The sequence below is a fragment of the Panthera tigris genome, chromosome C1 (genome assembly GCF_018350195.1).
Source record: "Panthera tigris isolate Pti1 chromosome C1, P.tigris_Pti1_mat1.1, whole genome shotgun sequence".
In the NCBI taxonomy this organism is placed as follows: domain Eukaryota; kingdom Metazoa; phylum Chordata; class Mammalia; order Carnivora; family Felidae; genus Panthera; species Panthera tigris.
Window position 1 is genome coordinate 49,558,026 of NC_056667.1, and position 15,249 is coordinate 49,573,274.

The 15,249-nt window shown below is 37.3% G+C and overlaps 1 protein-coding gene across 32 annotated transcripts in view; it reads left to right on the top strand.

Annotated features, from left to right (window-relative positions):
• NFIA (nuclear factor I A) overlaps positions 1 to 15,249 on the top strand; it is a 371,559-nt gene that overhangs the window by 41,665 nt on the left and 314,645 nt on the right. For 11 of the 32 annotated variants that reach the window (XR_006221529.1, XR_006221531.1, XR_006221524.1 and 8 more), the window contains exons 3-4: positions 7,105 to 7,144; positions 9,210 to 9,339. The exons of 19 other annotated variants lie outside the window; for them this stretch is intronic. Coding sequence is in view for 2 of the 13 variants with exons in the window: in XM_042997418.1 (XP_042853352.1) it covers positions 7,105 to 7,121 (17 nt within the window). In the remaining 11 variants the exon portion in view is untranslated. Of the gene's footprint in view, positions 1 to 7,104; positions 7,145 to 8,560; positions 8,654 to 9,209; positions 9,340 to 15,249 lie in introns of those variants that run through there. 2 more of the 32 variants (XM_042997418.1, XM_042997419.1) reach the window with 2 other exon arrangements.

Below are 15,249 nucleotides of genomic sequence, written 5' to 3' on the forward strand. Positions count from 1 at the left end.
CATAATTAATGCTTTATCACATGAGGTGATTCAGTTACTCAGCAAAACAAAATGATGTACACTTTTAGAAATAGCTCTAGAAAGTAAATTTGAACCTAAAGTGTTCAGTTGAGAGGAAATTTCTGTTTGTTCTTAATTAAGAGAAACTGTATGGAAATGTAAGCTAAGGATGCATTAATCAGAGAAGTTGGCATTACACTGTGTTATTCATTTTTATTTGGCATAGATTGCATGGGTACTCATTAAATAATTTGTATGGCTGAAATAACTCTAGTGATATTTCTTGCTAAATTTTTGCATCTGTTCAGACTAAAACTCAGGAAAGTTTAAAAAAAAATTCAGTCCTTAGGTTTGAAAGTTTGACTCATTTATTATAAGTGAAAATCTTTATTGTGGAAATATATATGCCTCAGAATGTTTGCTTGCTTCATTTTGGGGGAAGAAATGTGTGAGAGTAGGTAAATTGTTAATGAAAAATTATTAATCAAATAGCAGATTTATATCTGGTGAATAGATACTTATGCTTAATGCTCTTCAATTTTAACAGCTTTGCCTCAGCCCATCTTATCTGTGACCTTATCAACTTTGATATTATTATTATTTTTTTTTAACTTTGATATTGTTTTACAAACAAATAGTGGAAGGAGAAAGTTTGCATGTTTAGAAGTTTGGTAGTTGATTCCCTTTGTGGGTAAATGCACATCTCAGGGGGAACCTGATCTGTATAGATAGCCTATTTGGATCAAGGGCAAGGAAAAGGAATTTCCTTTACCCATTTATATTTTTTGGTTTATATAGGTCAAACTAGATTTCTTGGACCTACTAAATTTATGTGGTGTACACATGGCTGTAGGTTTGGTCTGGGCTCTGTAATATTTGTAATTATGTGAGATGACAAGATTGAATTAACTTAATTGTAGAGTTTTACATAGTGTTTGTACCAAATCCTAATAAAATAATGTGAAATTCAATGAGTAATGCCAAGTGGGACAGTGCTCTACTCACATAAGCTTACTAAACTTGATATATTCTTATGGCGCTTCTCCAGAATGTAGAAGAAACACATTTATCTAGGTGATTAGTATTCTTTCTGTCTGCCAGATTTAAGGATTGTTTGGAAATATTGTTAGAATCAAAATCAACGTTTGTTGCTACACAGGGTTGGGCATTCCAGGCAAACTCTGGTCGTTTTTAATGGTCTTATTCTTATGTCCACTCATTTTATGTCTGCCATGACACTGATATTTTCAGTAACACAGAGCTGCTATCAAAAGAGTGATACACTTTTAAGTGAAGTATTTGGGAAAGTAATAAAGTCATTTCTGGTCCCATCTCAAAGGATATTATTGAAAATGTCTTTAAAAGTGATCAGGGTAACACATACTAGGCCCTCTCCAGTTCCGGTGTTTGAAGTTAACAACCTGCAGTTCAAGCCCATTTCAAGCGGAAAAGTGGCTCTCCCACAATTCCTCCTCCCCCTTTTTTGAACCACAGACATTTTAATTTTATTTACTTATTTATTTTTAAATTGAAGTATAGTTGACATACAATACTATAGTACCTTCTGATGTAGTGATTTGACAATTATGTTCGTTACAAAATGCTCACACAAACTACTCTTTAAATACTGTAGCTGGTTCTAAATTTAAGGAAAAATGAAAATATTGGGAAATAATAGTCAAAATAGTTCAAAAGAAGTTCAGAATAGTCAAAATAGTCAAAATAGTCAAAAGAAGTTCAGGACAGAAGATGCTTTTACGGTTGGTAACTGCCCAAATCGGATTTAACTTGAACATGGCAATGCTTTGCATTTTATGATGGCTAATTCGTGCCATCTATTAGCCATAATGCCAGCTCCTGTTTTTTTTTTTTTTTTAAATCTCAAATACATTTACAGTAAATATATTAACAAATTGTGAGGTCTTAGGTTGACCTCCTGGACATTAGGAAATCAAATTTAAAGCATTGCATTGTCTGTTACTCAATGGAGTGGACTGAGTACAGCGTGTGACTTGTGTTCTGCCGATGATGCAATAAGCTAATATTGTAGTGTGAGTTAAGGTTGATTAGATGATCATCTTTAACTCTGTTTTCTCCAGGGGTTTTTGAACGCTCGTGTTTTCAGGTGATAGTCTATGCCCCTATTATATTGCTCTTTTAAAAAAAGTGTTCTCTTTTGGGCAAGAAAACATAGGCTCTCTTCGGATTCTGGATGGAAATTAGCAACCTTATGCTCAGAATGTAAAAGTATACTGTGTTATCATAAACTGACTCTCTTCCAAAAAAAAAAAAAATTCTAGGGAGTAAAATACATGCGCAAGATACCAGAAATTGATTTACAGAGTTATAGCTATTTTTTTTTTTAACTTTCTTAAAAGTTTTTGTCCTGGAATTAATTTTCAGTGAAAACTAAGACATTTTTCTTCTCATCTGGAATCAGTTTTTACCTCATTAGCAGGAAATGGTGAATATACATTAAGCACAAATAAAGTTCACTTTATGAGGCAAAGAATTTGCACTCGGTAAGTAGATGTGTACAAATGAAAGACCCTTTCTGCTGTCCTTAAAGAGGATTGTGAAGGAAATTTTAATAGCAGATACCATCATTCAGGTAACTTCCACTGGTGTGATTCCCGCTGCCCTCCCTCCCCCCACAATAAATCCAAAGAATCCAGGAGAATTTTTCTCCCAACCTATTGGGAAGTATTTCGATGCAGCCTTTAGTATATTGGCAAAATTAAGTGTTCATTAGCTGGGCCTTGGTGGTGATATCATGGGGGTATGGGGTAGAACTCTCTTTTCCATTTTCTTTTGATCTTAAAGTTACATAACTGTGCGTTCAGCTTAACTTGTGTTATTGCAGTAGGAAGATGTGTAGGTGGAAAGATATTCTAAAGGGAGGCTAGAGCCACCTTCCCTGACAAGAAAAAATTCAAGGGAACAAATAAATAAAAATACACTCAAAGAATCATAGAATGTTATAGCTGTAAGGGACCTTAGGTTTCATTTAACCGAAATTTTAGCTTCAAGATCCTAGAAAAAAAAAAAAAAATTCTGTGATTGTGAATGGCATTTTTCCATATTTGAAAGTTAAATTTACTAATGTGTCTGCTTATTTACCCATGGTATATTTGTGGCTCTTTTTTTTATATTACCAGTGGGAACATATTCTGTATTATAGTATCTTTTTATTTGTCTGGATGCTTGTATATTCCTGTTTGTCTATTAATGCTCTCACACGTGCAAACATACAAGAGAAAATGGCAATCCAGTATTAAACAATGGGGAAAAAGTTATAGTGCAGTAAGACTGGATTAGTCATGCTTTTCACAGTCAAGTTGCCATAAGGGTCATTTTTTAAAGTTTTAGACTAACTCACATGTATCCCAGAGTTTATACAGGGTTGTGGAGTATCTCTTTAGACATATAGTCTTGCTGCTGTTTTGTCCTGACGTATAAAATGGATATCATTGAACTGGCATCTAGAAAGCATTGGTAGCACTACAGATTTTATCACTCATTCCAAACATAGGAGTTGCAAAACACCTTTCTTTAAATATTTTCTCTTCATGGTGCAACTGGGGAGGGCCAAATTCCAGCCTTAAATAAAGTTTCAACCTGACTAGTTGATAGAAATGGCAGAGTAATAGAACTTGTGGTCAAGAAGCCGATACCTGGATTGTGTCAAGGATTAGACTGTATGTTTGCAACCCTTCCAGATGGGCTCCTTGTTTCTACTCTATACGCACATCCTTGTAGCCATAAGGAAACGGAGAGAGAGTTCTACCTTTAGTTTCTTCTTCTAGAGATACTCCGCATGGGACTTCTAGACCCTAATCAGTATTCTTTTGTTGATGATAATCTACTTAAATGATATCCTATCATCAGAATCCCTTAATGGAATTATCTTTGCATTTTGCACTGTTCTTCCATCTTGGCTTCTAAAAGCTAGAAGTGTCCTTCCCCCCATTCCCCCCGCCCCCATCATTTTCCTAATGGAGATGACATATAAATATGCCAAGCAGAATCCATAATCATGGCAGGAAACCTACACAGTAGGGCTGGTTTTGATACATAGTCCACCCTACTGGCAAGTACTTTTTAGGCAGCTTCATATAATAACGCATAGGGTACAAAAAGAGACCTCTGCTGTGATTTCTTTGGTTTATGTATTTCACATTGAAATTGTAGGTTTTTTTGGTTGGAATTTATTTGAGATGATTAAAGACATTTTGCAGAGTACTCAAATATAGGTGAAAGAATTTCAAGTTTGCTCATTTTGGCATAATTTTAAAACAAAAGTGTTACTGTTGGATCTGGGCATGTGATGGGTGAATGAGTGTTTCAATGAAATGACATAAGTCTGTATAATTTGGAGGGTAATGATGCCTTAGAACGAGAATAAATCTGGAGCGATGGAAAGGCTCCATATTCTAGATGAATGCATGCTTCCTCCTATGAGTCTGAAAAATAAAATTAAATCTTTATTTATACGAATCCACTGGGGGAAAAAAGCTACATGGACTGGGTTTATGATATATTTCAGAACAGGAATATTAGCCTTAACCTCTTTCCTCACATTGCATATGATATTTAATCCATCATCTTTGTTTTAAACAAACAATACACAAGCTGTTGCTGGCATTGGTATAAAGCTGATGGTCCATCTGGAGAGCAGGAATATAGATCAGGAGAATAAGAGAATTGAAATTGGGTGCAAGGGCAGATTTGCATGTGTAAAACCTCTCTGTTTACTAGCTTTTTATCAAATTGTTTAATACGAGGCAAAACAGAATCCTTTTTCTTGAATCTGAGGACCTTATTGGAGGAAAAGTTGCTGAAGGAAGAATAATTGGGTTTTGAGGGACAATAAAATTATAGCCATTAATATCTTCTCGTTTTGCATGGGCGAGTCCATGTGGAAGAATTGAGAACACTGCTGGGGATTGGGTTCTTGTTTTAGCCATGTGATCTTTGGCCAGTCATTTTAGCTTCTTGACCTTCAGTGTCCTTTGGTCCAAGTTAATTCAGCAACCACTTCTTGAGGTGCCGTGAGAATTTTCTCGGACCCAACCATTCTGCTAGGCATTATGGATCCATGGCTGAATAAGACTGAGCCCTACTCTCAAGAGGCTTAAGGTCTTGCAATGGAGACAGACATTACAACTGAGTAATGTAGTGAGTGTTATATAGGAGACACTGGCTCACAAAGGAAGGAAACATTCTGTCTGGAATAGACAGGAAGATTTGTATTACAAATCTCTTATAAGGATTTTCTATTTTGACCAGCAGAGGAGCAGACATTCCAGGTATGCGAATAGTGAGAGGTTCAGAACAAATTATCAACAAAGTTCTTTCCAGTTCCACATTTGCAGTGTTATCAATGTAAAATTCTTTGAATAGCTTTCCACTGATGAGTTATTCGCTGAAGAGTGTTTATTGTCATGCTCGAAAGAAAATAATAATGAAAGAAACAATGATTTCCTTTAGTTATAAAACTGGGGCTGGATGGGAGGAGGCCGCCAGTATTTCTCTTTATAATTATTGCCCTGTTTGAAAAATCAGCCCGCATCTAGGGTGGCAAACACTGTGTAGAGGCCTTCCTTCTTCCTTCTCGGGAGCAGCAGTGGATGGAACCACTGTAACCTGGCCTCCCGCCATGAGAGGAGGGAATCCAGGTGGCCATGTTCAAATGTGTCTGCGTGCAGCAAGGCTTCTGAAATGACAGGAGAGCCCGGCGGCTTCCAAAGCAGCTGTGACTCTGGATTGCGCCCACCATCCCTGCTTCTCACCACAAGAGGAGTGAATCTCTGCTGCCTTAGGAGGCATGGAGCCTGGGACTTTAATTCCTTTTTTAATTTTTCATTTTATTTTTAAAACGCTTGAGTGGTGGATGATGATTTCTTGACAAAAGAGAGATTTCCCCCCTTTTAAAATTATTTTAACTCAGGCTCTTGTGTAAACTCATGGGCTGGGAATAAGACCAGAATACCTTCTTTTTGTTGTTGTTTACAAACGGCCAATAATTTATTCACATGTGACATTTGAGCTGGCATTTTTTTCCTCCTAAGATGACAGTAGCTTCCGCTGTTGTATCCTAAAGCAAAGTCAGAGTAGCCCTTTGCTTTTGTCCCCATCGGTAGTTATATTTTGCCCTCTTGCCTTTTTCATTTAGACCTTATGGTATTTCCTAACCCTCAGACTGTTTTGAAAGGCTTTGATTAAAATATGCTGATAAAAGAATTCGATAACCAAGTTAGGAACGACAAGGCTATCTAGAGAAGACCGAATGATTTGGCAGCCTAACAAATTCTATTCAGAGCACACAAAGAGATTCTGGAACGTTTTATAGGGACTCGTGTTTAGGGAATGGTATGAACTCAGGTTACCTGCCGAATATGGTGTCATATGGAAACATTTAAGAGCTTATGGAAAATTCTTTGAAATAAAGTGGAATGAACTAGCAAGCATATAATACCTAAGAAGAAAAATAAGAGCATTCATTCTGATTTTTAGGTGGCTGCTTAAGGAAGGGAGGTGGATGGAAGTAAATCATTCCAACTTTGTATGCATAACGTAGAAGAGCTATCACCTAAGAATAGTTTTGCTAACCAAACCCTAGACTTAAAAGGATATTAAAGGCCATCATGTCTAACCGCCTTCCTCTGTAGGAACCTCCTAGGTGTTATCCCCAACAGCCTTTACTTAAATACTTCCAGAAAAAAACTGAGGGACTGGGGGAGTAGGGACGAAGGTTGGCAGGAACTTCTGTTGAATACCTAATATCTTCAAGATACTGGGGTGCACACTTTCTCACCGTCTCATTTGACTTACATGTGGGTTTATAACCTCCAGATTACAGGTGAGGGAACTAAGTTATTTACGAGTAGGGAAGCTTGCCTCAGCTCCTGTGTCTAGATTAAGGCAAAACTGAAATTAGAGCCTCGTTCCATCTTCTTGTACTACACTCAGGTTGGAGGAGAGCTCCTTCCTCACGAGGCACCTCTTCTGTCTTAGTAATATACGTTGTTTGAAATGCTTTCTTTTATTTTGCTGAAATCTGTCTCTCATTAACATCTCTCCTTGGTCCCGATTCCACCTCAGGAACGACACAGAGTTGATGGAGTTCTCTTTTGTCATGAAGGTATGTTAACAACGACTGCTGCCCATATGGTTTCTGCCATCTCATACTTAGTTGGTTTTTTTGACAACAGACACACACACACACACACACACACACACACACACACACACAAATGTCCTTTTGTTGATTCTAGTTCACCTTCCAACATATGGAACTCTTTTTGAATCTTTAGAGGTCTAGACTCAAAGATCATGAGCATTAGAAGATATCTTAGTTTCATCTCACCCTGTCTGATTCATCAACAATTGTTACTATGCCATCATTCAAGCCATGCATAAGCCATTAATTAATAGTGAACGGGACAAAAAGGCTAGGTTAACTCATGGTCTGTGTATTAGTTCCTGAAATTGAAAGCAGAATTTAGACTACCTGCGAATTTTTCTGGGAAGAGAGTTAATGGAGATTGCCACATTTTTAAGGGAACTTCTTACCGTGAAAAATTAGTAACTATTCAAAGTAGAAAACTTCCTCCATTATTCTTTGTTTAAAATTATAAGCCCAAGTGTTATTCACCAAAACCTTACCTTTTACTCTTCAGGGACCTTTGAAAATGTGTGGAATACTGATGCATCTCCTGTATACACCCAGCACTTACCGATAGTAGAATAGGAGTTGGCTTTCTCAGTGGACTGGGAGCTCCTTAAGAGCAGGGGCCTTTGCAAGTCCTTGACCCTCTCGCTCTAAGCCACTGGCAAATACCAGACCCTTGAAGTTTATGAATTGAATGGAATGGTTCAGATGAAACTGCCCATGTTCTAGGATTGGGCTGTTTATTTTAGTTAGCCTTATTTCGTGTGCCGTTATTTTGGGTGAATGGTGTAATAATACAATTGTACTGAACACCTAACTAATTTAATAAATAATGAAGAGGAAGAATAATGGACCATAATGAGATGTGAAGAGCCCAGTTAATAATGCTGAGTTTTATTATGTATGAAATAAAAAACATGTAGCCTGAGGAAAAGTGTTTATTAACATACTCCTTCGTGTGTTGTTATTGAAGAGGGGCACTGGCCTGCGTGAAATGGAAACTGATGATTTTACATACATAAAAAGAGCATTTTAGGAATTGAAACCTGAGGGAGGTTAGTTGATACAGTGTCCTATACTTTACAGATAAGGAAACTCAAGTTCTGATAGTGAAGTGACCTTCCAAAGGTCACACATTAAGTATAATAGTACGTTTTCCAACAAATGGTGGTGCCTACCTCATGCTTTTTTTTTTTTTTTTAAATCTTCCAAATGTTAAAAGTATAAGATTAAGTAAAGGTCATTTTTAGACCATATGAAGTAGCCCAGTTGCCCCAGGATTAGTTTATTGTATGCATATCTGCCATTGTTTTACAGATCAAGCATAAATCCACACAATTTGATTTCTATGTTTTAAATTTAAATTTAATTAATTTTTTTTTTTAGAGGGAGAACGTGCAAAAGGCAGAGAAGGCCAGAGGCAGAGAGAGAATCTTAAACAGGTTCCATGCTCAGCATGGAGTCTGATGTGGAGCTCACTGTGGGGCTCAATCCCACAAGCCTGGGACCATGACCTGAGCTGATACCAAGAGTCAGATGCTTAACTGACTGAACCACCCAGGTGCCCCATCACACAACTTGATTTTAAAGGACAGTTTCTTTGCAAGTGAAATATATCTATGGAAAGAAAAGCAGTCATATTTTCTTATCTGAAGTGACTAGTTCTTTGCTGTATTTCCATTAGGGCTATTTTCCAAGGGGAGTTTCAAAATATTGAATATGTTAAAGATTTCTAATAAAGCTAGGAATTTTGAGAAAAATTCAGAGTGCAGCCATAACTTCCTTCAAACTATCTCTTAGAGGAGCCCCCGTTCAAGTTAGAATCTTGGCTTGATGGACAAGGGAATTGACCCAGTGCAATGGTTCTCGCATTGTTATGATGAACTTTCCTTGACTCGTCTCCTCAAAAAGTCAAAGTCAGTGTCTTTGATTGCTTCAAACACGATTGTCTTGTCTCACTAGCTTAGACTTTAAGCTTTTCTTATGCTCCCAGAATGACTTCTTTGGTAATTACTTCTACTTTTTATTAAAACAGTTTTGGTCGTTGAGGTAGGAAGAAGAGGAAAGACCAATCCCGTTCCAGTTTGCTTGGGCTACGTTGATGCTGTCTTTCAGACTGCTGGTGAAATAAAAATTCCTGGTTTCTACGACATCAGAGATGCCAAGTGTGTGATGAAGACAGTGTTGTCTTACTCTTTTTGAGTAATGGACACAAAGACGTGCCCGTTGCCCTGTAACTTTCAGATCTTCTGTAACCTTTTTAAACAAAATGGGAGAAGCTGCTACTTGTACCCAAGGGAAGAGAAAGTTAATGAATAGAAAAGACAGAATTTACTTAGGAAAACAGTGGAATTAAGCTCTGGACAAAACATGCATCAGTGATGCATAACATTTTTGTTAATTGGGTCTTAACAGGTTTCTGACTCATGTGGTAATCATTGTAGAAGTGGGTCATACTAGACCATGCCAGCGGCATATCCCACAGCTATAAGAACTCTTACCTACTTGTGCATGTGCACCTGAGTTTCTGGAGGCATACATTTCTATAGCTTAATTTAGGTTCCACGTACACTTCAGCGGTTAAACCTGAGCTAGACTCAAAGAGTTTGTTTCCATTAAGAAAATGAATCTTTTATGTGGACCAAGGTCAGGTTAGTTAATTTGTTTGCTTTTATTGGAATAACTTTTCCCATTCCAATTCATCACTTAATTTTAAGTGGTTCTACTAAAACACCCATTAAAGTCCCTTACATTTCTCACAGACTAGGGCTATGACAGGTTCATGTGACTTGTTTTTTTCAAGGCACAAAGGTAGCTTTTCTGATCGTCAACCTATTCTTCCTTGTCTGTAATTTCCCAACGATGAGGGAACATTTTCTATGATCGTATGAACTCTATTTGCAAAGAGACCAAATGAAGTTTTCACAAGACATAAGATTAAAATATAAAAACGCACCCAATGTGATAAACATTTCTTCTTTAAAAATAATAAGACTTTTTTTTCCCTAAATTCTTTTTTTTTCTGCCTGCTTCACCCTCTTCCCGACTGATGCATTATCCAGCAACTCAAAGTTGACTCCTGCTAGTAAAGTAACTAAATGTGATGTTATTGCTCTAATTAGTGGTGACAAAAGATCAATTAATGTTATAATTAAAAACAGTGTCTAGATCTGTTGTTTGTGGTGAACAAATGTGACAATTACTTTGTTCATTGACATAGATGTGTTGAATTTCCTCTCTAGATTTTAAGGGGATGCATTTTAGTGCTGATGTGCGCATTTAGCTGTGGACAGTAGGAACAAGGCAAGCATATTAGGGAAAGAATAGGGCCCATAATGTCTAAGCTAGAGCCATATTTTAACATACTTGACACCTTTCTTTGGTGCCTGGTGCTATATCAGCAACTTGTACTCACTGGATCTGGAGCCTCACGCTTTTAATATTTTATCACTAAATGCTTAAGTGTTTATGTTGCAAAAAGAAAAGGAAAAAAAAAATCCCACTTGGACTCTTAGACCACACGAACAGGACAATATATGATAACCATGTCATTGATGATTTTGGTTCTATGTATGGCAGTAAAGTTTAAGTTGATGGGGTAGAATAGTGAGTATGTGATTTTTGCAAATCTGGTTGGATTTTCTTCTGATACAGAGCAAGCTGTTTTTTATACGTTGAAGCCTGGGAAAGCTATGTTACTGTAAAAAGAGTAACCGTATCTCTTTTCTGAGTTGTTGCCAAGCAGATGTAGACTTTTGGAATGTGCCCAGAAAAGTTCTACAGCTGATACTTTGGTGACTTGTTCCTACTTCTAGCTTTACCAGCACCTATTTAAATAGCAGAGGAGCATGATTTTGTGTTGGTAGGTCACAGTTTTATACATTTCTCTACAATTAAATATGGGTAAGCTAACATTGATTGTAATTGATAGAAATGATGTAAGCCCAGTTTGCTTTTAATGAATACAGTGAAAGGGCACGTGGGTGGCTCAATTGCTTAAGTGTCTGACTTCGGTTCAGGTCATGATCTCACGGTCCGTGAGTTCGAGCCCCGCGTCGGGCGCTGTGCTGACAGCTCGGAGCCTGGAGCCTGCTTCGGATTCTGTGTCTCCCTCTCTTGCTTCCCCTCCCCCATTGGCGCTTGCTCTCTCTCTCTCAAAAATAAATAAACATTAAAAAAAAAGGAATACAGTGAAGCTATGGCCAGCTTTGCTAATACATTTTTGACAAAACGAATCAAGAAAATCCATCTAAAAAGTTCTCTGAGAGATTGGCATTGAATGTAAAACAAGGACAATCCGCTACCATTACTAAAAGAATCTCACCTTTTAACTTCATCACATAAATGGATCATGCTCAGTGGATCTACCTGAGCAGCACGTGGTTTGATTTTAATTTCTTAGATTACTGATTCCCACCATCATGCCTGAGTACTCTTTCTGTGGTATTAGAAATGGGAAAATATCACACAGTTTCAGGTTGACAGATTTATCAAGAAATGAGCATTTTCTGTAACATCAGCTCAAAATAAAACGTTACTGTTATAATCTCAGGTAACTTGGTAGCAATGGAAATCCTGTAAACCTTGAAGGTAGTGTGCTTTTGACATGGATGGTAAAGGAAGGAAGCTAGTTGAATTCATTTGCTCTGCTGCTGGCTAAAAAGACAAACAAGGAGGGACGGAGGGAACAAAGAAAGTAAAAATCTTTCTTTTTTTTCAGGAGGAGTTGGAAGATGAGGAGTAATACAACACGCCAGATATATATGTTAAAAACTTGCAACAAATCATAGATCACACTAAAGGATTACTAAAGTTTTAAACATGGCTGAGGGTATAGATGTCAGATTTTCTTACACAATAGTGGGTCTTTTGTTTCAGAGTTCACTCTTGGCCAGAAACTCCCTACCACTGTGTTAATTTCCTGTCGATCTTTCATTCAGCAACAGAACTAGAGATGGGGAGCAGACACCCCCCCCCGCCCCCCAGGCTTTTTAAGACTGTGCTTTGTGTAGATTAAAAAGAAGAAAGAAAAAAGAACAAACTTTTTCCAAACAAGATGTCCATGTGCATTCTTTAAGATCCTGTATGTGTGCTTAAAATGATCCTTAAAAAAAGCTCTCTCCATAATTTTGAACCTCTCCTTTTTCTAAAGACTTTTATAGTCATTTTTTTTCCTTCTCAGCATGTGAACAAATGTGTAACTCGAATAGATGTTACTTTGCTATTTGCTTAGATTGTTTTAAAAGGCTAGTTGTGTGGAGGAACGAAGAAGGAAGGGAGGCAGGAGTAGCTGGGGTTTATTTGTTCTGTGTTGACCTAATGAGTGCAGTTCTTAAAAAATAATAAATATTTATATGTGATCTTAATTTTTAATGAGTCTCATAAAGTGGCTGGTACAGAAAAGTGTATGAGAAGCCATATATATTAAACTATATGTATTGTAAATACACGCATGTGCACACTAGAATGTTTTAGGAGGGAAAAGAGCTTATTGAGCTTGCTCCCTGTTGTTTTCCTGGTACCTAGAACAGTGCCTGACATGTGACCGCCACTCAATAAATATTTGTTGAGTTAAACAAATATGAAAATAAATAAATAGGCAGCACCATATAGCAGGATGGCATTAGATTGGAATTCGGAAGACCTGGAGTGTACTTCCAGCACTGCCGTTAACAAAGTATGAGGAGCTGCCTAAGTCATTTAATTTCTTTGCTCCTCTGTGGCTTAAAAACTGGAACCTTTGCCTTCATGTTTTGTTTTGTTTTTAAAATAATGATTAAATGATACCTAAGGGGTATAAAAGCTCTTTGGAAACTGCAGGGTGCTTTAAATGAGTGTGCATATGTGTGTGTATGTACAGAAAATCCTTTATCTCTTTGCTTCTCAATTTCTTTTCTTAGGAAAATCAGATTATTTAAATCCCATTATGCATAGCTCTCCTCTGCTCTTCCTAAGCCTCTGTATTCCATTACCTCTAGTAAATCAGAAAAAGGTGGTGAGTCAGGCTGTTGTAGAAGGCGAGGTCTGCTGTTTCTCATGACCATTTCACTGTGTGGAACTCCAAACTCTCCAGTGCGTGTATCTCGTGGACTGTCTTACCTGTTTCAGCCATACAAGATGTTAGGTATGACCTGGGGTCTCCTAGATATGACCACTTCAAGATTCTTTGATGAGCAAATTAAAGTATTTATTAGTCATTAATACTATAGATGAATAATCATGAATTTAACCTAGAGTCGACCTAAAATCAGTGTCATGGGATTATCTGTAAAGATTTTTTAAAAAAATGTGTGCGTTCGTTAATAATAGTATGTCCTGAAGCTGCATATCTGGAAGGGAAAAGGATAGAAAGTAACAAGTAGAAAGATATTAACAAGGAGAAAAGAGATCATGGTCAGAGATCATGATCTTTAGGACAGTTGTTCAAGGCTTTATACTCATTCATTCTCCACAGTTATTTTTTGAATTAGGATTCTTATTCTTTTTCTTTTTTAATTTTTAATGTTTGTTTATTTATTTATTTTTGTTTATTTACTTTTGAGAGAGAGAGAGAGACAGAGCACAAGCAGGTGAGAGGCAGAGAGAGAGGGAGACGCAGAATCTTAAGCAGGCTCCAGGCTCTGAGCTGTCAGCACAGAGCCCAATGCAGGACTCGAACTCACGAACATGAGAGATCGTGACCTGAGTTGAAGTCGGATGCCCAACCGACTGAGCCACCCAGGCCACCCAGGATTCTTATTCTTAAATTTAAATATCGAGTAACAAATTTGGATGGCCCTTCATATTAACATATTGTCTTAAATTAGGAAGAAATGGATTGAAGTTCGAAGTAAGCTTTAATAGCATCATAGAAGTTACATTTGGAGGTAGACTTCCATTGCATCATAGAACTTTTTAAGACTTTAGGAGACCATTTAGTGTAAGTACATTCATTTGGATCTTAGGAGAACTGAGGCCCAGATAGCCCAGGCCAGGAATCTTTTGGAACGTCATGGCAACCAGTTACTTTAGAGTCTAGACTACAGCCCTAGGTCTTTAGATTTCCACATTCCAACTATCCCTTCCCCATACACAACTGTTAATTTTCTTAAAACTAAAACAATACTAATCACCCCACTTAGAAGAGCTTTCCAAAATATTGTTAGTGTTGAATGCCTTAGCATTGCATTTTGCTAGTAGGTGTCACTCAGATTTACTGAGCTGGAAGCCTAACTTAACAGAATAATGAGACATAGGTATCTATGTGCCATCACTGGACAGACACACCCACAGATCACACATTTTACATCTGAAAGAACATAAGTAATTCTCCTCTCCCCCACTTTTAAATGATAAGGGACTATTGACAACCCTCCACTGTCACTTGTATCCATGTGGTTTAAAATATATACTGCTTATTCAAAGAGTTGTTCAAGTTCAATGCAGAAGATATATTATACCGTGTAATATGCCTGCATTTGTTCATGCATTCTTTTTGGAAACCTGATCTTATTTATGTCTGCTTTTACCAGATAGGCTAGGTTAAGTTATGTTAAACATGTTGTACTGAGACTTGATTCACAGTGCTGCAGCCTGGCTTTCTTCCTTGATTAGCTTTAATCAAACTCTCTGCATTCCATGACCTTAATAAAGCTATTTTTCCTGACAACTGAAGACTGTCTTAACAAGCACAGTTCATCTGTGCTGAAACTAAGGCTGAGTTAAGATGGGGTTTAGGTGCTCATTAAAGCCCAAAGAATGGAGTATAAGAGGAAATGATGAAATGGTGCTCCCTGAAACATCTCTTCTTTAAATTTAATTAGACAAATTATATGAAAACCAGTAGATGCCCTGGGAAGGCAATCAACATTAGGGCTAATAAAAAGCTTGAATAGTATGAAAGAGTTGGGGTGGGAGGTGCTGTAGTGCCTTTCTAACACTTATGAGAGGTAAATTAACACCAATTGCTAAACACAGAAGCTAGATGAATTTCCACATTGATTTAAAAATTAATTTTATGATGCTGTTCTATGTGAAAAAAATATAACAAAAATACTTTGAAGTTTGGCATGGATGCACATGCACAAGGTATTTTA